The sequence below is a fragment of the Oncorhynchus mykiss genome, chromosome 32 (genome assembly GCF_013265735.2).
Source record: "Oncorhynchus mykiss isolate Arlee chromosome 32, USDA_OmykA_1.1, whole genome shotgun sequence".
In the NCBI taxonomy this organism is placed as follows: domain Eukaryota; kingdom Metazoa; phylum Chordata; class Actinopteri; order Salmoniformes; family Salmonidae; genus Oncorhynchus; species Oncorhynchus mykiss.
Window position 1 is genome coordinate 40,955,401 of NC_050572.1, and position 23,907 is coordinate 40,979,307.

A 23,907-nucleotide genomic window follows, 5' to 3' on the forward strand; every position below is an offset into this window, starting at 1 on the left:
CCCAGTGTTGAGGATCAGCGGGGTGGAGATGTTGTTGCCTACCCTCACCACCTGGGGGCGGCCCGTCAGGAAGTCCAGTACCCAGTTGCACAGGGCGGGGTCGAGACCCAGGGTCTCGAGCTTGATGACGAGCTTGGAGGGTACTATGGTGTTGAATGCCGAGCTGTAGTCGATGAACAGCATTCTCACATAGGTATTCCTCTTGTCCAGATGGGTTAGGGCAGTGTGCAGTGTGGTTGAGATTGCATCGTCTGTGGACCTATTTGGGCGGTAAGCAAATTGGAGTGGGTCTAGGGTGTCGGGTAGGGTGGAGGTGATATGGTCCTTGACTAGTCTCTCAAAGCACTTCATGATGACGGAAGTGAGTTGTTTAGCTCAGTTACCTTAGCTTTCTTGGGAACAGGAACAATGGTGGCCCTCTTGAAGCATGTGGGAACAGCAGACTGGTATAGGGATTGATTGAATATGTCCGTAAACACACCGGCCAGCTGGTCTGCGCATGCTCTGAGGGCGCGGCTGGGGATGCCGTCTGGGCCTGCAGCCTTGCGGGGGTTAACACGTTTAAATGTCTTACTCACCTCGGCTGCAGTGAAGGAGAGTCCGCATGTTTTCGTTGCAGGCCGTGTCAGTGGCACTGTATTGTCCTCAAAGCGGGCAAAAAAGTTATTTAGTCTGCCTGGGAGCAGGACATCCTGGTCCGTGACTGGGCTGGATTTCTTCTTGTAGTCCGTGATTGACTGTAGACCCTGCCACATGCCTCTTGTGTCTGAGCCGTTGAATTGAATTCGTCACTGGCGCCCTGTACTCTTCACAGATGAAAGCAGGTTCACACTGAGCACATGTGACAGACTGGAGACGCCTTGGAGAACGTTCTGGAGACGCCTTGGTGAACGTTCTGCTGCCTGCAACATCCTCCAGACGGTTTGACGGTGGGTCACTCATGGTGTGTGGTGGCATTTCTTTGTCTCCATGTGCTCGCCAGAGGTAGCCTGACTACCATTAGGTACCGAGATGAGATACTCAGACCCCTTCTGAGACTATATGCTGGTGCGGTTGGCCCTGGGTTCCTCCTAATGCAAGACAATGCTAGACCTCATGTGGCTGGAGTGTGTCAGCAGTTCCTGCAAGAGGAAGGCATTGATGCTATGGACTGGCCCGCCCTTTCCCCAGACCTGAATCCAATTGAGCACATCTGGGACATCATGTCTCGCTCCATCCACCAACGCCACGTTGCACCACAGACTGTCCAGGAGTTGGCGGATGCTTTAGTCCAGGTCTGGGAGGAGATCCCTCAGGAGACCATCCGCCACCTCATCAGGAGCATGCCCAGGCGTTGTAGGGAGGTCATAATACAGGCACGTGGAGGCCACACACACACACTACTGAGCCTCATTTTGACTTGTTTTAAGGACATTACATGAAAGTTGGATCAGCCTGTAGTGTGGTTTTCCACTTTAATTTTGAGTATGACTCCAAATCCAGACCTCCATGGGTTGATAAATTTGATTTCCATTGATCATTTTTGTGTGATTTTGTTGTCAGCACATTCAACTATGTAAAGAAAAAAGTATTTAATAAGAATATTTCATTCATTCAGATCTAGGATGTGTTATTTTAGTGTTCACTTTATTTTTTTGAGCATTGTATTATATATCTATACTATAGATTATTTCAATGATTATGTATAACCCAATGAAGCTAGATCTTGAATAAAACATGATTAGTAGAGTAATTCAATTAATTTTCTGTCTGTGAAAGGTGACCCTCTTTCTTCTCCCCAGGTACACCCCAGTGGGGCGCTCCTTCTTCTCCGCCCCAGAGGGTTACGACCACCCCCTGGGCGGGGGTAGGGAGGTGTGGTTCGGCTTCCACCAGTCGGTGCGGCCCGCCATGTGGAAGATGATGCTCAACATTGACGGTGAACATGGACAATGATTAAAAAATATATATTCTTTACTGTTGGCAGGGACTTGTTTCCTTCCATGTTGTCTGTGAGGTCTCAATCAATCAAATGTATTTCTAAAGCCCTTTTTACATCAGCAGTTGTCACAAAGTGCTTATTCAGAAACCAAATCTAAAACCCCAGAGAGCAAGCATTGCAGATGTAGAAGCACGGTGGCTAGGAAAAACACCCTAGAAAGGCAGGAACCTAGGCAGAAACCTAGGAAGAAACCTAGAGGAACCAGGCTGTGAGAGGTGGAGATTATAGGAGTACATGGACATTAAGTCCAGATCGTTCTACAAGATGTTCATAGATGGCTAGCAGGGTCAAATAATAATCACAGTGGTTGTAGAGGGTGCAACAGGTCAGAACCGCAGGAGTAAATGTCAGTTGGCTTTTCAAAATCAAATCAAATCAAATTTTATTTGTCACATACACATGGTTAGCAGATCTTAATGCGAGTGTAGCGAAATGCTTGTGCTTCTAGTTCCGACAATGCAGTAATAACCAACAAGTAATCTAACTAACAATTCCAAAACTACTGTCTTGTACACAGTGTAAGGGGATAAAGAATATGTACATAAGGATATATGAATGAGTGATGGTACAGAGCAGCATAGGCAAGATACAGTAGATGGTATCGAGTACAGTATGTACAAATGAGATGAGTATGTAAACAAAGTGGCATAGTTTAAAGTGGCTAGTGATACATGTATTACATAAGGATACAGTCGATGATATAGAGTACAGTATATACGTATGCATATGAGATGAATAATGTAGGGTAAGTAACATTATATAAGGTAGCATTGTTTAAAGTGGCTAGTGATATATTTACATCATTTCCCATCAATTCCCATTATTAAAGTGGCTGGAGTTGAGTCAGTGTCAGTGTGTTGGCAGCAGCCACTCAATGTTAGTGGTGGCTGTTTAACAGTCTGATGGCCTTGAGATAGAAGCTGTTTTTCAGTCTCTCGGTCCCAGCTTTGATGCACCTGTACTGACCTCGCCTTCTGGATGATAGCGGGGTGAACAGGCAGTGGCTCGGGTGGTTGATGTCCTTGATGATCTTTATGGCCTTCCTGTGACATCGGGTGGTGTAGGTGTCCTGGAGGGCAGGTAGTTTGACCCCGGTGATGCGTTGTGCAGACCTCACCACCCTCTGGAGAGCCTTACGGTTGAGGGCGGAGCAGTTGCCGTACCAGGCGGTGATACAGCCCGCCAGGATGCTCTCGATTGTGCATCTGTAGAAGTTTGTGAGTGCTTTTGGTGACAAGCCAAATTTCTTCAGCCTCCTGAGGTTGAAGAGGCGCTGCTGCGCCTTCTTCACAATGCTGTCTGTGTGAGTGGACCAATTCAGTTTGTCTGTGATGTGTATGCCGAGGAACTTAAAACTTGCTACCCTCTCCACTACCGTTCCATCGATGTGGATAGGGGGGTGTTCCCTCTGCTGTTTCCTGAAGTCCACAATCATCTCCTTAGTTTTGTTGACGTTGAGTGTGAGGTTATTTTCCTGACACCACACTCCGAGGGCCCTCACCTCCTCCCTGTAGGCCGTCTCGTCGTTGTTGGTAATCAAGCCTACCACTGTTGTGTCGTCCGCAAACTTGATGATTGAGTTGGAGGCGTGCGTGGCCACGCAGTCGTGGGTGAACAGGGAGTACAGGAGAGGGCTCAGAACGCACCCTTGTGGGGCCCCAGTGTTGAGGATCAGCGGGGAGGAGATGTTGTTGCCTACCCTCACCACCTGGGGGCGGCCCGTCAGGAAGTCCAGTACCCAGTTGCACAGGGCGGGGTCGAGACCCAGGGTCTCGAGCTTGATGACGAGCTTGGAGGGTACTATGGTGTTGAATGCCGAGCTGTAGTCAATGAACAGCATTCTCACATAGGTATTCCTCTTGTCAGCTGAAAGCTGAACATTCAGAGGTTAAAGACAGCAGGACAACAGGTCAGGGTTCCATAGGCAGAACAGCAGAAACTACTAGCAGCACGACCAGGTGGACTGGGGACGGCAACAGCCAAGAGTCATCAGGCCAGGTAGTCCTGAGGCATGGTCCTATGGCTCAGATCCTCCAGGAGGGGAGAGACATACACTGTCTTGAGCTGACTACAATGACTGTGCTATGGGCAGACACCACTAAGCTGGCAATGACTAGGGTTTTAAATTTTTCAGAGCTAATGGTGGGAGGCTTCGGCCGCTCAGACCCCGTAAACGGGTGGAGGACAGACCTGAGAATGCTCGGGCTCTGACTCCGACTCGCTGCTTAGTGGGGAAAACCGGTTGAAAGTCACTGTTGGCTGAATGAGCGACACTGGTTAAGACTGCCGGCAGCATTTATTTCCAGAAGCTGTGGAAAAAATGTCCTGCTGCGGGAACTGTGGGGGGGATTTCACACTACTACCTGTACTTACTGGTGGCACAGAATTGCACTTGCCTAACGATTGCGTCTCGCAACTTGGCTATCCTCACCATAAGGGGATAGTTCTCCTGCATATTATGAGTAGGTCTATAGCGACTGCAATTCGAAGTCATCATTTTACTCAGCTTTTTCGGCTGGTGGAGGTCCTACAGATCCATGTCCAGAAAGTGTCCGGGGCGGAAAACTTGGTTGAAAAAACGTTGAGTGAGGACAAAACTAAGACGTTGGTAAATGTGTTAAATACAGAGTTTGATTTAATAGTTATTAAAAGTGTTTGGCTCCTGCCAAGTAGCATCAAACAGCACGGAGGCAGCGTGGAAGTGTCTGAGTTGCATCGTGTTTACTTATGTCTTTGATTAGTCCAATTGGAATAGAATTCAGCCTATCCCTCATTTTTTCTTTGGTTGTAAAGCTATCAGAATTGGGTTCCTTAGCTACATTGAAGTCCCTGATTTCGAATGAACCTAATCTAACTCTTACTCTTTGGATTTGGTTGTAGACTATCATAACTTGGATCCTTCCGCATTGAAGTAACTTATTTTCATTTGACCACTTCTCATCTATAGTATCAGCCACAGCGTTCTACAAGGCCCAGCCGGTGATCCAGTTCATGTGCGAGGTCCTGGACATCCACAACATAGACGAGCAGCCCCGGCCCCTCACCGACTCCCACAGGGTCAAGTTCACCAAAGAGATCAAAGGTATGCAGAGTGACGTCACCACCACCCCAGGCTCGGGAGTGCTAACACTGCTAGACTCCTTGCATCACTGTTGAACTCCAGGGCTAATGTTTTTGTCATTCTGACTTTGTTTTGGTTGTAGGGATATTGGTAATTGTTTTACTACCTACCAAATTGTACACACCACATGAAAATGTGTTTGCATTGGGCATTGGAAGCCCCTCAAACTATATAAATATAGTTGGATAGTTCTTCTCACACATATTCCCCTCCTTCCTTTGTTGTGTCCAGGTCTGAAGGTGGAAGTGACCCACTGCGGGACGATGCGGAGGAAGTACAGAGTGTGTAATGTGACTCGTCGTCCTGCCAGCCACCAGACGTGAGTACCTACACAGAGAGACGGGGATATGTGTAGTTTAACTCTGACACATTCTCCATTGAGATGAAGTTTATTCCTGGAATAAAAAGCAATCTGTGTCCAGGAAGCCACCCCAAAGAGTTAAACATGAGAACTAGATGAGCACAAAGTCACAAAAACATCAACTCCATGTTCCTCTTCCCCGAACACCCAGGTTCCCCCTGCAGCTGGAGAATGGTCAGACAGTGGAGCGCACGGTGGCCCAGTACTTCAGAGAGAAGTACAGCCTGCAGCTGAAGTACCCCCACCTCCCCTGCCTACAGGTGGGCCAGGAGCAGAAACACACCTACCTGCCTCTGGAGGTGAGTACTACTGGCTCTTTGTACTTTTGACCAATTATCAACCTCTTTGATTATGTGCATTATTGCTTTGTTTATGGGAGTTTGCGCTCAGCAGCCGTGATCTTAGTCAGCATAAGTAGAGACCTGAGTTATTGTCTTTCATGTGGTCAGGATCAACTCAGGGCCCTAAGCATAAAACTGTACCAGTTCTGCTCTCTCTACTGTATTAAGTTACTTTAACTCACATTCCTATGTGTCTCCTTGCAGGTGTGCAACATAGTAGCTGGCCAGCGCTGTATTAAAAAACTCACTGATAACCAGACGTCCACCATGATCAAAGCCACGGCCCGCTCTGCCCCAGACAGACAGGAGGAGATCAGCAGGCTGGTGAGTACTATCTATCCTTGAATGACTGCGAGGTGTTATGACTACTGAGTGACATGTCTTTATAATTCATCTTACTAATTGATATAGCACTTTTCCAGATACTCAAATTACTTACATACTGTAGTAAGGGGGAAACTCTTCTCATCCACCACCAATATGATGCACCTGCTTAAGTTATCATCTCCTCCAAACGAATAATTTCCTGTTTTGCTACTACCCCTCCCTCCGTCCTACCCCTCTATCCTCCTCTTCTCTCATTCACTCCAACTCTGTATCCAGGTGCGGAGTGCGAACTATGAGGCGGACCCGTTCGTCCAGGAGTTTCAGTTCCGCGTGCGTGACGAGATGGCTCAGGTGACGGGCCGTGTGCTGCCGGCCCCCGGGCTGCAGTACGGCGGCAGGGCAAGCTTGGAACACTTCATGGTACCTACCTTTTAAATCATCCTTCATCCACATGTTTCTGTAATTTAGCTTCCCCATCTCTCTCTTTCATGCCCCTGGCTCTTTCATTTAGTCACTTTTGACATTTACGTCATTTAGCAGACGGTCTTAACCAGATCAACTTACAGGAGCAATTAGGGTTAAGTGTCTTGCTCAAGAGGACATAGAAAGATTTTTCACCTAGTCAGCTCGGGGATTCGAACCAGCAACCTTTCGGTTACTGGTCCAACGCTCTTAACTGCTAGGCGACCTGCCGCCAATTGTCAATCTCTACCACCCTCTCTCTTTCACCCACCTCTGTTTTTTTTCTCTGAAAATAATGATTACTACTTTACTTGTGTGAAGGCTATGACAAATGGCATGACAATGTTTTTAGATTCATTAAATGACCATTTCGGAGAAAATACAAAACAACATTTTCTCAATCTTTTAGAACCAAATGGTCTCTCCACCTTTGTCAATGTCTGTACTGTCTGTATTTATGTATGTGTGTGTGTGGGTGGCAGTCCCAGCAGATGAACCCTGCGGTGTCATTGCAGAACCGCACGGTGGCCACGCCCAGCCACGGCGTGTGGGACATGAGGGGCAAACAGTTCCACACTGGGGTGGAGATCAAGATGTGGGCCATCGCTTGCTTTGCCACACAGAGGCAGTGTCGTGAGGAGATCCTCAAGTGAGTGCTGTCTGTCTTATACAAACATACATCATAAACACACACACAGGTCTCTTTTTCAACAGATAAATACTCAACCCAATGCAATAACATTATAATCAACTAAAAAATTGCATTATTAGCATATCTATTATGTTATCACATTTCTTAGTTTCTTTTGGTTGGTGTCTGCAACACTAACAGTACCAGTCAAAAGTTTGGACACACCTACTCATTCAAATGGTTTCCTTTTTTTAAAAACTATTTTCAACATTGTATAATAATAGTGAAGACAGTAACACATAAGGAATAATGTAGTAACCAAAAAAGTGTTAAATAAAAATATATTTTAGATTCTTCAATGTAGCCACCCTTTGCCTTGATAACAGCTTTGCACACTCTTGGCATTCTCTCATCCAGCTTCGTGAGGAATGCTTTTCCAACAGTCTTGAAGGAGTTCCCACATACAGTGCCTTGCGAAAGTATTCGGCCCCCTTGAACTTTGCGACCTTTTGCCACATTTCAGGCTTCAAACATAAAGATATAAAACTGTATTTTTTTGTGACGAATCAACAAAAAGTGGGACACAATCATGAAGTGGAACGACATTTATTGGATATTTCAAACTTTTTTAACAAATCAAAAACTGAAAAATTGGGCGTGCAAAATTGTTCAGCCCCTTTAAGTTAATACTTTGTAGCGCCACCTTTTGCTGCGATTACAGCTGTAAGTCGCTTGGGGTATGTCTATCAGTTTTGCACATCGAGAGACTGACATTTTTCCCATTCCTCCTTGCAAAACAGCTCAAGCTCAGTGAGGTTGGATGGAGAGCATTTGTGAACAGCAGTTTTCAGTTCTTTCCACAGATTCTCGATTGGATTCAGGTCTGGACTTTGACTTGGCCATTCTAACACCTGGATATGTTTATTTTTGAACCATTCCAATGTAGATTTTGCTTTATGTTTTGGATCATTGTCTTGTTGGAAGACAAATCTCCGTCCCAGTCTCAGGTCTTTTGCAGACTCCATCAGGTTTTCTACCAGAATGGTCCTGTATTTGGCTCCATCCAACTTCCCATCAATTTTAACCATCTTCCCTGTCCCTGCTGAAGAAAAGCAGGCCCAAACCATGATGCTGCCACCACCATGTTTGACAGTGGGGATGGTGTGTTCAGGGTGATGAGCTGTGTTGCTTTTACGCCAAACATAACGTTTTGCATTGTTGCCAAAAAGTTCAATTTTGGTTTCATCTGATCAGAGCACCTTCTTCCACATGTTTGGTGTGTCTCCCAGGTGGCTTGTGGCAAACTTTAAACAACACTTTTTATGGATATCTTTAAGAAATGGCTTTCTTCTTGCCACTCTTCCATAAAGGCCAGATTTGTGCAATATACAACTGATTGTTGTCCTATGGACAGAGTCTCCCACCTCAGCTGTAGATCTCTGCAGTTCATCCAGAGTGATCATGGGCCTCTTGGCTGCATCTCTGATCAGTCTTCTCCTTGTATGAGCTGAAAGTTTCGAGGGACGGCCAGGTCTTGGTAGATTTGCAGTGGATTGTATTTATCATCATTAGTCATTTAGGTCAACATTGGATCATTCAGAGATCCTCACTGAACTTCTGGAGAGAGTTTGCTGCACTGAAAGTAAAGGGGCTGAATAATTTTGCAAGCCCAATTTTTCAGTTTTTGATTTGTTAAAAAAGTTTGAAATATCCAATAAATGTCGTTCCACTTCATGATTGTGTCCCACTTTTTGTTGATTCGTCACAAAAAAATACAGTTTTATATCTTTATGTTTGAAGCCTGAAATGTGGCAAAAGGTCGCAAAGTTCAAGGGGGCCGAATACTTTCGCAAGGCACTGTATATGGGGTGGCAGGGTAGCCTAGTGGTTAGTGCGGAAGGTTGCAAGATCGAATACCCGAGCTGACAAGGTAAAAATCTGTCGTTCTGCCCCTGAACAAGGCAGTTAACCCACTGTTCCCCAGTAGGCTGTCATTGTAAATAAGAATTTGTTCTTAACTGACTTGCCTAGTTAAATAAAGGTAAAATAAAAATATGCTGAGCTTGTTGGATGCTTATCCTTCACTCTGCAGTCCAACTCATCCCAAACTATCTCAATTGGGTTGAGGTCGGGTGATTGTGGAGGCCAGGTCATCTGATTCAGCACTCCATTACTCTCCTTGGTCAAATAGCCCTTACACAGCCTGGAGGTGTGTTTAAGGTCATTGTCCTGTTGAAAAGCAAATGATAGTCCCACTAAGCGCAATCCAGATGGGACGGCATATCGCTGCAAAATGCTGTGGTAGCCATGCTGGTTAAGCAAAGCACCATCACACCACCTCCATACTTCACGGTGGGAACCACACATACAGAGATCATCCGTTCACCTACTCTACATCTCACAAAGACACGGCAGTTGGAACCAAAAATCACACATTTGGACTCATCAGACCAAAGGACAGATTTCCACCAGTCTATGTCCTTTGCTCGTGTTTCTTGGCCAAATCAAGTCTCTTCTTCTCATTGGTGTCCGTTAGTAGTGGTTTCTTGGCAGCAATTTGACCATGATTGCCTGATTCACTCAGTTTCCTCTGAACAGTTGATGTTGAGATGTGTCTGTTACTTGAACGCTGTGAAACATTTATTTGGGCTGCAATCTGAGGTGCAGTTAACTCTAATGAACTTATCATCTGCGGCAGAGGAACTCTGGGTATTTCATGTGGCGGTCCTCATGAGAGCCAGATTCATCATAGCGCTTGATGGTTTTTGCAACTGCACTTTCAAAGTTCTTGGAATGTAAAGTAATGGACTGTCGTTTTTCTTTGCTTATTTGAGCTGTTCTTGCCTTAATAATAATACTTGGTATTTTACCAAATAGGGTTATCTTCTGTATACCCCCTTGTCACAGCACAACTTATTGGCTCAAAGCATTAAGAAGGAAAGAAATTCCACAAATGAACTTAAGAAGGTGACTATCATGAAGCTGGTTGAGAGAATGCCAAGAGTGTGCAAAGCTGTCATCAAGGCAAAGGGTGGCTACTTTGGATATCTAAAATAAAAATATATTTGGTTACTGCATAATTCCATATGTGTTATTTCATAGTTTTGATGTCTTCACTATTATTCTATGTCAGAAATAGTACAAATAAAGAAAAACCCTTGAATTAGTAAGTGTCTAAACTTCTCTCGTCTCTGTAACTGTCTCTTTGGGTCTCTTCATCCTCCCTCTCTTTCTCATTCTTGCTCTTTTTCTCATCCTCTCACTCTCTTTCCCTACATCGCTACAGAGGTTTTACTGACCAGCTGCGTAAGATCTCTAAGGATGCTGGGATGCCCATCCAGGGCCAGCCATGTTTCTGTAAGTACGCTCAGGGATCAGACAGCGTAGAGCCCATGTTCAGGCACCTGAAGAACACCTACGCTGGCCTGCAGCTCATCATCGTCATCCTACCTGGAAAGACCCCAGTCTATGGTACAGACTAGACACTGTTTAATTTTGTTTTACATTTGATGAATTTGTTTTTTTACTTTTATTTTCTAAAAACTCTATTCACATACTATTTATTTGTATGTTATTTCCATAGCCTGAGTATATACAGTACCAGTCCAAATTTTGTACACACCAGGGTGTTTGTTTGTTTTGACTATTTTTTATATTGTAGAATAATAGTGAAGACATCAAAACTATGAATTAACTAACACATGAAATCATGTAGTAACCAAAAACGTGTTGAATCTAAATATATTTAATATTTTAGATTCTTCACCCTTTGCCTTGATGACAGCTTTGCACACTCTTGGCATTCTCTCAACCAGCTTCATGAGGTAGTCACCTGGAGTGCATTTGAATTAACAGGAGTGCCTTAAGTTCATTTGTGGAATTTCTTTCCTTCTTAATTTATTTGCGCCAATCAGTTGTGTTGTGAAAAGGTAGGGGTGGTATACAGAAGATAGCCCTATTTGGTAAAAAACCAAGTCCATATTATGGCAAGAATAGCTCAAATAAGCAAAGAGAAACGACAGTCCATCACTTTAAGACATGAAGGATAGTCAATCTGGAAAATGTCAAGAACTTTGAAAGTTTCTTCAAGTGCAGTTGCAAAAACCATCAAGCGCTATGATGAATCTGGCTCTCATGAGGACCGCCACATGAAAGACCCAGAGTTACCTCTGCCGCAGACGATAAGTTTATTAGAGTTAACTGCACCTCAGATTGCAGCCCAAATAATTGCTTCACAGAGTTCAAGTAACAGACACATCTCAACATCAACTGTTCAGAGGAAACTGAGTGAATCAGGCGTTCATTGTCAAATTGCTGCAAAGAAACCACTACTAACATACACCGGTAAGAAGAAGACACTTGTTTGGGCCAAGAAACACGAGCAAAGGACATTAGACTGGTGGAAATCTGTCCTTTGGTCTGATGAGTCCAAATTTGAGATTTTTGGTTCCAAACACCGTGTCTTTGTGAGATGCAGAGTAGGTGAACGGATGATCTCTGCATGTGTGGTTCCCACCGTGACGCATGGAGGAGGAGGTGTGATGGTGTGGGGGTGCTTTACTGGTGACACTGTCCTTGATTTATTTAGAATTCAAGGCACACTTAACCATCACAGCATTCGGCAGTGATACGCCATCCCATCTGGCTTGCGCTTAGTGGGAATATAATTTGTTTTTCAACAGGACAATGACCTTAAACACACCTCCAGGCTGTGTAAGGGCTATTTTACCAAGGAGAGTGATGGAGTGCTGCATCAAATGACCTGGCCTCCACAATCATCCGACCTCAACCCAATTGAGATGGTTCAGGATGAGTTGGACTGCAGAGTGAAGGAAAAGCAGCCAACAAGTGCTCAGCCGATGTGGGAACTCCTTCAAGACTGTTGGAAAAGCTGGTTGAGAGAATGCCAAGAGTGTGCAAAGCTGTTGTCAAGGCAAAGGGTGGCTTCTTTGAAGAATCTCAAATAAAAATGTATGTTGATTTGTTTAACACTGTTTTTTTTGGTTACTACATGATTCCATATGTGTTATTTCATAGTTTATGTCTTCACTATTATTCTACAATGTAGAAAATAGTACAAATAAAGAAAAACCCTTGAATGAGTATGTGTTTTCAAACTTTTGACTGGTACTGTATGTGCCATGTACAAGATGGTATCAGGTGTAAAATGGTTACCTGTGTCCTACAGCTGTAAAATAGTTCCCTCTTTCCCACAGCTGAGGTGAAGCGGGTTGGAGACACCCTCCTGGGCATGGCCACTCAGTGTGTCCAGGTGAAGAACGTGGTAAAGACATCCCCTCAGACCCTCTCCAACCTCTGCCTCAAGATCAACGTCAAACTGGGGGGCATCAACAACATCCTGGTGCCACACCAACGGTAACGCACAGAGTGAAAGAGTGTGTTTCCACTGGCAGAAAACCCCTATTTGGGTGATTTGAAAACACTTATGTGCTATTTAGCAGAGATACATACACTAAGTATACAAAACATTAAGGACACCTTCCTAATATTGAGTCCCCCCCCCCCCCCCCCCCCCCCCCATTTTCCATCAGAACAGCCTCAATTTGTAGGGGGATGGACTCTGACACCAAGGTAAAATACCTTGTAAAAGCATTCCACAGGGATGCTGGCTGGCCCATGTTGACTAAATGCGTCCCACAGTTGTCAAGTTGGCTGGATGTCCTTTGGGTGGTGGACTAATCTTGATACAAATAAAATGTCACATGCGCCGGATTCAGCAGGTGTAAGCCTTTCAGTGAAATGTTTACTTACAAGCTCTAAACCAAAAAGTGTTAAAGTATTTACTAAAATAAACTGAAATAAAAATAATAATAATAATTAAGGCGCAACAATAAACTGACAGTAGCGAGGCTATATACAGGGGCTACTGGTACCGGGGCACAGGTTAAATCAAATAAAATGTATTATTTAGCCATTCTTACATCAGCTGATATCTCAAAGTGCTGTACAGAAACCCAGCCTAAATCCCCAAACAGAAAGCAATGCAAGTGTAGAAGAACGGTGGCCAAAACCTAGGAAGAAACCTAGAGAGGAACCAGGCTATGAGTGGTGGCCAGTCCTCTTCTGGCTGTGCCGGGTGGAGATTATAACAGAACATGGCCAAGATGTTCAAATGTTCATAAATGACCAGCATGGTCAAATAATAATAATCACAGTAGTTGTCGAGGGTTTTTCATTTGGCTTTTCATAGCCGATCATTGAGTGTATCTCTACCGCTACTGCTGTCTCTAGAGAGTTGAAAACAGGTCTGGGACAGGTAGCACGACCGCTGAACAGGTCAGGGTTCCATAGCCGCAGGCAGAACAGTTGAAACTGGAGCAGCAGCACAGCCAGGTGGACTGGGGGCAGCAAGGAGTCATCATGCCGGGTAGTCCTGAGGCATGGTCCTAGGGCTCAGGTCCTCTGAGAGAGAGAATTAGAGAGAGCATACTTAAATTCACACAGGACACCGGATAAGACAGGAGAAGTACTCCAGATATAACAGACTGACCTTAGCCCTCTGACACATAATCTACTGCAGCATAAATACTGGAGGCTGAGACAGGAGGGGTCAGGAGACACTGTGGCCCCATCCGATGATACCCAGGGCCAACCAGGCAGGATATAACCCCACCCACTTTGCCAAAGCACAGCCCCCACACCACTAGAGGGATATCTTCAATCACCAACTTACCATCCTGAGAGAAGGCCGAGTGTAGCCCACAAAGATCTCCGCCACGGCACAACCCAAAGTTAGTCGAGGTAATTAAGGTAATATGTACAGTTGAAGTCGGAAGTTTACATACACTTAGGTTGGAGTCATTAAAACTCATTTTTCAACCACTCCACAAATTCTTTAGTTTTGGCAAGTCGGATAAGACATCTACTTCGTGCATGAGACAAGTAATTTTTCCAACCATTGTTTACAGACAGATTATTTCACTTATAATTAATTGTATCACAATTCCAGTGGGTCAGAAGTGTACATACACTAAGTTGACTGTGCCTTTAAACAGCTTGGAAAATTCCAGAAAATGTCATGGCTTTAGATGTTTCTGATGGGCTAATTGACATAATTTGAGTCAATTAGAGGTGTACCTGTGTATGTATTTCAAGACCTACCTTCAAACTCAGTGCCTCCTTGCTTGGCTGTTTCATCCTTGGGAGCTATTTCCAAACACCTGAAGGTACCACGTTCATCTGTACAAACAATAGTATGCAGGTATAAACACCATGGGACCACGCAGCCGTCGTACTGCTCAAGAATTAGACTCGTTCTGTCTCCTAGAGATGAATGTACTTTGGTTCCAAAAGTGCAAATCAATCCCAGAACAACAGCAAAGGACCTTGCGAAGATGCTGGAGGAAACCGGTACAAACGTATTTATATCCACAGTAAAACGAGTCCTATATCGACATAACCTGAATGGCCACTCAGCAAGGAGGAAGCCACTACTCCAAAACCGCCATAAAAAAAGCCAGACTACGGTTTGCAACTGCACACTGGGACAAAGATCGTACTTTTTGGAGAAATGTATTCGGGTCTGATGAAAAAATAATAGAACTGTTTGGCCATAATGACCATCGTTATATTTGGAGGAAAAGGGGGAGGCTTGCAAGCCAACGAACACCATCCCAACCGTGAAGCACAGGGGTGGCAGCATCATGTTGTGGGGGTGCTTTGCTGCAGGAGGGACTGGTGCACTTCACAAAATAGATGGCATCACGAGGAAGGGAAACTGTGAATGTATTGAAGCAACATCTCAAGACATCAGTCAGGAAGTTAAAGCTTGGTCGCAAATGGGTCTTCCAAATGGACAATGACCCCAAGCATACTTCCAAAGTTGTGGCAAAATGGCTTAATGACGACAACAGTCAAGGAATTGGATTTGCCATCACAAAGCCCTGACCTCAATCCTATAGAAACTTTGTGGGCTGAACTGAAAAAGTGTGTGTGAGCAAGGAGGCCTACAAACCTGACTCAGTTACACCAGCTCTGTCAAGTGGAATGAGCCAAAATTCACTCAACTACCAAATACTAATTGAGTGTATGTAAACTTCTTACCCACTGGGAATGTGATGAAATAAATAATAGCTGAAATAAATAATAGCTGAAATAAATCATTCTCTCTACTATTATTCTGACATTTCCCATTAAAACAAAGTGGTGATCCTAACTGACCTAAAACCGGGAATTTTTACTAGGATTAAATGTCAGGAACTGTTAACTGAGTTTAAATGTATTTGGCTACGGTGTATGTAAACTTCCGACTTCAACTCTACATGTAGATAGAGGTAAAGTGACTAAGCATGGATAATAAACAGAGTAGCAGCAGCATAAGAAGGGGGGACCATGCAAATAGTCCAGGTAGCCATTTGATTAGCTGTTCAGGAGTCTTATGGCTTGGGGGTTGAAGCTGTTAAGAAGCCTTTTGGACTTAGACTTGGCGCTCCGGTACCACTTGCTGTGCAGTAGCAGAGAGAACAGTGACTAGGGTGGCTGAAGTATTCGGCAAGTTTTTGGGCCTTCCTCTGACACCGCCTGGTATAGAGGTCCTGAATGGCAGGAAGCTTAGCCCCAGTGATGTACTGGGCCGTACGCACTACCCTCTGTAGTGCCTTGCAGTCTGAGGCAGAGCAGTTGCCATACCAGGCGGTGGTGCAGCTGTAGAACTTTTAGAAGACCTGAGGACCCATGCCAAATCTTTTCAGTCTCTTGAGGGGGAATAGGCATTGTCATGCCCTCTTCACGACTGTCTTGGTGTGTTTGGACCATGATAGTTGGTTGGTGATGTGGACACCAAGGAACTTGAAGCTCTCAACCTGCTCCACTACAGCCCCGTCGATGAGAATGGGGGCGTGCTCGGTCCTCTTTTTCCTGTAGTCCACAATCTTCTCCTTTGTCTTGATCACGTTGAGGGAGAAGTTGTCATCCTGGCACCACACTGCCAGGTCTCTGACGTCCTGTCTATAGGCTGTCTCATCGTTGTCGGTGATCAGGCCTACCACTGTTGTCGTCGGCAACCTTAATGATGGTGTTGGAGTTAGGATTTATGTGCCTTGTGTTTGTCGCTCTCTCCACCCAGTCCCTCAGTGTTCCAGCAGCCTGTTATCTTCCTGGGGGCCGACGTCACTCATCCTCCAGCCGGAGACGGAAAGAAGCCATCCATCGCAGCAGTCAGTTTCTTCCTGTTTCCATTGCCACTTTCCTCACAAACACTGCCTTGTCTGTCTATCTAGTTGTCAAGGGGTCTGAGGCATCTAGTACATTGGTAATCTACTCGTTTGTTTTGTTACCCAGACCCCTACAATGGCATTCTGAAACATGGTGTCAGAAGTCATGTTTCTGACCATCTCCCTCTCTCTGGCCCTATCCAGGTGGTGGGCAGTATGGACGCCCACCCCAGCAGGTACTGTGCCACAGTGAGGGTCCAGAGACCCAGACAGGAGGTGATCCAAGACCTGGCCTCCATGGTGCGGGAGCTCCTCATCCAGTTCTACAAGTCTACCCGCTACAAACCAACCAGAATCATATTTTATAGGGATGGTGTGTCAGAGGGACAGTTCAGACAGGTTAGTTAAAATACTTATGACCTCCTTCAATCTCTCATTTAAAGTTTACAGCTAAGCCAAAGGATATCCCTATGTTGAAATGCATTTATTACAAAAGTCTTAATCTTAAATCTTTAGCTATTGGTCATCAACCCTAAATTCTTCACTGCTCGCCACTCTTTGCTGATGTGTTGACTTCTCTCTGTGTGGCAGGTGCTGTACTATGAGCTGCTGGCCATCAGAGAAGCCTGTATCATGTTGGAGAAAGAGTACCAGCCGGGCATCACCTACATTGTAGTGCAGAAGCGCCATCACACACGACTCTTCTGTGCTGACCGGAACGAGCGGGTAAGGGGTGCTATGGATCTCTCGTTGTACATTAACGATTTACTTTGCTAGGTATAGATTGGTTGTTGAACTGTTTTTAAATGGAGTGTTTATTTGGCAGGTTGGACGGAGTGGTAACATTCCTGCAGGCACCACTGTGGACACAGATATAACCCACCCCTATGAGTTTGACTTTTACCTCTGCAGCCATGCAGGAATACAGGTGTGTGTCAAGACTCATACCAGGGTTGTGTTCAATAGCATTTTATTAAACTAAGTCAGCATTCTTATTGGACAAGTTCAGGTAGTATCTCCTGCTTATTTCTCCCTAATGTTGACTCTTGCCGTCATATTTTCTCAGAGGTTTATCGGCTTCTATTAATTTCCACTGAACTTCATTGTCAGTGTTGAATCAATGCTGGTATTCTCTCCATGGAACCTGCATTGTCCCTGTGGTATTACTGACTTCGCATACTCCCTCCAGGGTACCAGCAGACCTTCCCACTACCATGTTCTGTGGGACGACAACTGCTTCACGGCTGACGAGTTCCAGCTGCTCACCTACCAGCTGTGCCACACCTACGTCCGCTGCACCCGCTCAGTCTCCATTCCCGCGCCAGCCTACTACGCCCACCTGGTGGCCTTCCGCGCCCGTTACCACCTGGTGGACAAAGAACATGACAGGTGGGGGGATTCATTTCATTGTGATCAGTATACTTTTCTGTGGGGCTAAAATCAATGTCTTGCTGTTTATCAGGTAAAAATAAACTGGAGGTCGATATCATGTATTGACTTTAAAATGTTCATTCAAGGCTCTCTCCCTCCCTTTCTGTCCTTTTCCCTTTCTCGTTTCCCCACTTCCTTCTCTTGAACACACGCAGTGCGGAGGGCAGCCACGTCTCGGGGCAGAGTAATGGCCGAGACCCCACAGCCCTCGCCAAGGCTGTTCAGATTCATCACGACACACTGAGGACCATGTACTTCGCCTGAGAGTTGGGTGTTGGGAGGGGTATTCTGTCAGCCTTGTCAATCTCACATTGGACCCCGGGCTGGCACAGCTCTGGTCCTGACAAGGGGATGCCAAGCTGCTAAAGGCAACAACAACTACAACAGCCAGAGTGGAGTACAGAAACGTTATGCAATACGAAACCAGCCAATCCTCTCCCGGCCTGTTCTCTTCTGCTGTGTTTTTAATTGATTATGGATTGTCTCTGATATTGCTCCTTGAGCTGTGCAAGTCATGTCCTCGCCTTACAGGTTTGACAGCAGCTCAACTTTTGCTTTGTGTTACTTTCAAAATGCCAGAGTGTAGAAGACAAGACAGGGGAATTGATAAGGATGGTTTCAGGGTGTGGGGGCATAGCAGGTCCAGTGAGGATCAGTCTTGTTTCCTCAACAAAGTGATGAATGATATGCTGACTTGTCTATCCAAGGGGTTCATTTGTATAAGTTGTCCTCTTTATACATGTCTCCGTTAGCTTGTTGTTGTATGTGCGTCTTATGTTCTGTAGAGGTCTGATTGCCATGATGATGCCCGTTTGTCAAGAACGCTCGTGAATCACAGCTATGCCATTTTTCATACGGCAAGCTGCTCGCCCAGTTACTCTACTCTCTCTAAGCCAATGGTGACTTACTTGTAGTCAATGCGCCAGTCAAAGTTTAACACTGCATTCTCTATCAATATCAACAGAGTTGTTGTTTTTTACATACAGCCACAGCCATTGTTTTAGGGATTACCTGTTAAGTACTGTTAGAATATCAACCCTACCCACATCATGGACCTACTCAGAACCTTTACAGAGTTCACTGTGGTAGCTACAGATTTAACTTTTCCTTAGTTTTACTCCTGCTATTTTAAGAGATTAGTCTTATTTAACATTCATTTTCAGCAAATAGAACACCGTTAGTTTGTCTGTCAATGGCCGAAGAGGTTTTTCACATTTTTAACTAAGGAACTGATGATGTCATGCAATCCTTAAGTGCAATACGTCGTTAATGCAGAAAGCCGGTCCAATGGTTAACATGCCAATTTGATATTTTTGGGCCATTATGATCGGACATGGGCAAGTTATAACGGATAAAGAATGTAAACTGGGCCAAAAATTTATGCCATAAAATTGTTGTGGGGGTGACAAATGACAAAGCTTTTTTGTAAATTGGGTGAATGAGTGCCTGTTTTGGGTGTGAAGAAGAATTTGAAAGACAAAGGGTGTATTTCTTTTCGTTAGAGCGCCTGTGAGATTAGTTAGTTTGTTTAGTTATACAGTCATATTACTTCATCCAAGCATTACTGTAAGCATGATGTGTTGTCCAGGACTGTCTGGGGTTAGAGAGCAGAGCGGGTGTGGCTGCATTGATTCAGTTTCATGATTTAGTTTTTAATGTGAATTATTATTGAGTATGTAGACTGACCAATTGAAGGTGGGGGACAGTTAGCTAACGGATCTGTCTCATTCATTTTAACACTGGTGGTAGGATTCATTTTGCACTGTTAAAAGTAAGCATTCATATTTCAGAGTTTTATCAAGCCATTTTGTCACATTGTATTTGAAGGGCATTGTCTCTCCATTTGCCTTGCTGTGAAGTATCCTCCAGGTGAGGCTGTTGAGTTTCATCTCGTTCCACTTGGACCAAACCAACGTGCCTGGGGTCATCTGCTTGGGGAATGGATTGTATGGGCCTTGTCTAACTGGGATACAGTTGATCCCTGCTCTCACTGCCTTTGCAAAAGAAGCAGCCACGTTGTAGCATGGCCGATGTTTTGCCACACTCATTGTCCTATAGCCACGTGTTACCAGAACAAAACTAGCTGCTATACTACATTTTTATTTTGTTCATATATATTTGTACAAAGAGACTATAAGAATGACAATTTACTGCACTTAAAGATGCATGTGTTTCAGGTGAGACACATGCCCTGGTGCTGAGAGATGCAGTTTGTTATGGGGGGGTTTAGTAGACAGACTGTCTCTTGTAGTCAGAGATTGAGATTCATTGGGTGTTTTTCAAGGATCAGGAGTAACAATAGAGAGTACTCTCTCACTATGATACAGGGGACATACTTTAATTCCCAGAGGGTACGATTGTTTAGTAACATGGTTTACACCGGTTTGTGGACATCAATACAATACAGCTCCGCCCCTGCGGTTTGTGCGAATTGTCACAGCTAAAATTGTTACTTTCTTGCAAGATGTCAGACATTACCAGCATTTGATTTTACTTGAACAGCATAGGTAGGATCTGATCAACTGCAACTGTGGGCTAATGTGTAACTGCCCTGCTTGTGTGAATAATTTAAGTCTGTACAGCAGTAGTACAGGAAGGAATTCGCTCTACACTCACGTTGCCACGGAATCGACCTCTAGAGCCAGTGGGTCGGGTTTTGCATCTAGGAGGCAGAGCATTGGGAGCTTGTGCTGTGTTCGTAACCAAGTGGAAGGTGGGAATTTACCAGTTGTGAAGTTATAAATACCATTTGGAGGCGTTCACACACTTTTAACTCATTGAGAAATGCCGATTTTGTCTAATGTCCAACAAGCTGCGTAAACCATAAACTAAAAGTACAGCTACACTACAAAATTATGTGGACACCAGATCGTCGAACATCTTTTTCCAAAATCATGGGCATTAAAATGGAGTTTGCCCTCCCTTTGCTGCCATAAGAGCCTCCACTCTTCTGGGAAGGCTTTCCACCTAATGTTGGAACATTGCTGAGGGGACTGAGGGGGCTTCCATTCAGCCACTAGCATTAGTGAAGTATGCATTAGTGAAGTCGGGCACTGATGTTGTGCGATTAGGCCTGGCTCGCAGTCGGCCTTCCAATTCATCCCAAAGGTGTTTGATTGGGTTGAGGTCAGATTCGTCCGTTGGACTGCTAGATAGTGAAGAGCGATTCATCACTCCAGAGAACGCGTTTCCACTGCTCCAGAGTCCAATGGCGGGGCGATGCTTTACACCACTCCAGCTGACGCTTGGCATTGAGCATGGTGAACTTAGGGTTGTGTGCGGCTGCTCGGCCATGGAAACCCATTTCATGAAGCTCCTGACGAACAGTTCTTGTGCTTCCAGAGGCCGTTTGGAACTCGGTAATGAGTGTTGCAATCGAGGACAGACTATTTTTACACGCTACACACTTCAGCACTCGGTTGTCCCTTTCTGTGCTCTTTTGTGGCCTACCACTTTTTATGTTGTTGCTCCTAGGCGTTTCCACTTCAGAATAATAGCACTTATAGTTCACCAGAGCAGCTCTAGCAGGGCAGAAATGTTATGAACTGACTTGTTGGAAAGGTGGCATCCTATGACAGTGCCACATTGAAAGTCACTGAGCTTTTCAGTAAGGCCATTCTACTGCCAATGTTTGTCTATGGAGATTGCATGGCGGTGTGCTTGTTTTTATACACCTGTCAGCCACGGGTGTGGCTGAAATATCCAAATCCACTCATTTGAAGTGGTGGCCACATACCTTTTATGTATATATAATGGATCATGGTTCCAATCAAATTAGTGTTCAAAAACCATATTAATAGATACATGTTTTGTTTTATGTTTTGTTGAACAGGTAATTTCCTTAGTAGGTGATGTCAGAGGTCACCATGTGTGAGATCGGCTTGATAGATGAATTTCACACTAGTAATTACTGGTTGGAGGGCCATTCCAGTGGATTTTCCCCAGTCGAATGTGGTAAATTCCCACTTGGTTACGAACGCAGCATCATTCTGAGGCAGGGGGGTAATACATGGCTATATAATGCACTACTTTTGACCAGGACCCATAGGCCTCTTGGCAAAAGTAGTGCACTATAGGGAAGTAGGGTTGCATTTGAGGTTGAACCAGGCTCCTTCATGTGTTGCCCCCCCCCCCCACTAAAAGCTGGACATCAGATGCCTTCTTTTGTTATTCTAATGCATTTTTAATTCCGAAATGGAGATATATTTGTATATTTAAAATATGGAATAATATAATGAGCCACTTATTTTTGCTAATAAATTCTAGAAAAGTAGAACAATAGTGACGATAATAATGAAATAAAGACCATAGTGATATAGTCACTGATAATAATCCAAATGTAATAATTCAATAGACTGTCGTTTATTTCCTGGTTGTTAAAATTCTAGTAGTTCCCCTAATTTCAGTTTGTGACAAAACAAGCAAGAGAATCATTGTACCATCTAAACTGCTGTGAAATATCTTTTTAATAACCAAAAAAATTGGCTTTTTGGCTTTTTTAAGCTGGTGTACAAAACTGAAAGTAAACCCGAAACTTAAGAACGGGAAGCCTAGAAAAAGTGCACATAGAATAGATCAACCGCTTTTTAGACTTGCTTTCAATGAGTGACAGATCTATAACTCACATTTCTATGTGCATTTGGTCGAGTCGCCAATGAAGTTACATATTGCAGCTTTTAAAGCAAAGCGTGTCATATCGAAGCTACATCTGCTGCATTTAAATGACCTACTGTGTGGGGGGGGGGGGGGGGGGGGCATGTTTTTTTTGTGGCAGCTGTTGTCTTGTGACTGATTGGATGAACCTCCTGCTATTTCCCATCACCCTCCTCTCTGTTCAATGAACTAACAATCTCTGGAGAGTAGCCTAGCTTCCATTCAGTAGGTTCCATTCATCTCACAGAGCCTGGTCTTCTAGAACCTGTAGTGAATGTGACCTACATTTTGATTGATTTCCTCCAACATTTGACTGTGTGCATCCCTCAAAGTTTTTCTTGTGGAAGGAGTGAAGGTTTTATCCTTGGACAGAATAGTCTGTAGACTGTGCCTTTTCCTGATGGTGCTGAAAACAAGTAAATCAAAGAGATCTTACTTTCAAAACGTTGAGGGCAATATGCCTATGTCTACATTGATACGTATATATTGATACATGACAATTTTGTGTGGGTGCCTGGGTGTCTGTTTGTGACACTGACATACAGTATAAGAACACAATAATATGCAGAACCAACCAGTTTTGAGGTGTCAGGACCAAAAATGCTTATGGGGATGGTAAGGTAGGCAGGCACTCGCATGGCACAACCAAAAAAGTAGCATTTAATAACTGGGCATGACACTATAGTGGATATTTTAGACTGCCACCCTCCTCAGGTGGAAAATAGTTTTCTGTAATGCATGGGATTTCAAACCCTGGTTCCCTTTGTTTAAACCTTTAGTAGATAGATGTTCAGTGATGGTGTTCTACCCAAAGTGAACAGCAATAAACAAAGTGATCTTTAGGCTCTGAGCAACTAGCTGTTGGGATTACACCAGGGGGTGCTTCCCAAATGGCACCATATTCCTTATAGTGCACTACTTTTGACCAGAGTACCTCTTCTTTTGAATTACTATCCCGTGAGAGCCACTTTGCATACCATTTGCCACATGTTGATGCTAAATTCTTTCAAACACCTTTGGTTATGTCCCAAATAGCACCCTATTCTCTTTTATAGTGCACTAATATTGGCTCTGATCAAAAGTAGTGCACTATATAGATGGATGGAATAGTGCAATTTGGGAAGTAACTCTGGTGAACCCAACCATTTATTCCAGGCCTAAACAAAAATGCATTATATTTGTTTAGAACCACTGCTCTTGCATGTATACATTTCTTCTCAATATCTTACAGCTAGAGGTTTACAGACAGAGAACAACATGCAATTTTGCCACAAGAATGCCTGCTTGCCTAGGAAAGAATTCCTCTGAAAATCTCCAAACCCTGCACCTCTTCTTGTGGTTGGCTGCATATCGTACTTATTCATAAGATGCAAATGACAAATTCATTTGGTAACAATATGCAAAAAAAATTGCAAATATAATTTTT

The 23,907-nt window shown here is 44.3% G+C and overlaps 1 protein-coding gene across 2 annotated transcripts in view; it reads left to right on the forward strand.

The window, feature by feature from the left end:
• The window catches only part of LOC110530849 (protein argonaute-3), a 42,108-nt gene extending 21,290 nt beyond the window's left edge, over positions 1–20,818 (forward strand). The window contains exons 5-19 of one of the 2 annotated variants that reach the window (XM_036971833.1): positions 1,782–1,918; positions 4,929–5,063; positions 5,334–5,421; positions 5,615–5,762; positions 6,009–6,128; positions 6,408–6,551; positions 7,076–7,242; positions 10,511–10,695; positions 12,441–12,600; positions 16,310–16,400; positions 16,602–16,796; positions 16,989–17,123; positions 17,224–17,325; positions 17,587–17,786; positions 17,984–20,818. In XM_036971833.1, the coding sequence (XP_036827728.1) occupies positions 1,782–1,918; positions 4,929–5,063; positions 5,334–5,421; positions 5,615–5,762; positions 6,009–6,128; positions 6,408–6,551; positions 7,076–7,242; positions 10,511–10,695; positions 12,441–12,600; positions 16,310–16,400; positions 16,602–16,796; positions 16,989–17,123; positions 17,224–17,325; positions 17,587–17,786; positions 17,984–18,092 (2,116 nt within the window). In that variant the 3' untranslated portion in view covers positions 18,093–20,818. The remainder of the gene's footprint in view (positions 1–1,781; positions 1,919–4,928; positions 5,064–5,333; positions 5,422–5,614; positions 5,763–6,008; positions 6,129–6,407; positions 6,552–7,075; positions 7,243–10,510; positions 10,696–12,440; positions 12,601–16,309; positions 16,401–16,601; positions 16,797–16,988; positions 17,124–17,223; positions 17,326–17,586; positions 17,787–17,983) is intronic. The other variant, XM_036971834.1, reaches the window with a different exon arrangement.
• Positions 20,819–23,907: the final 3,089 nt, after the last annotated feature.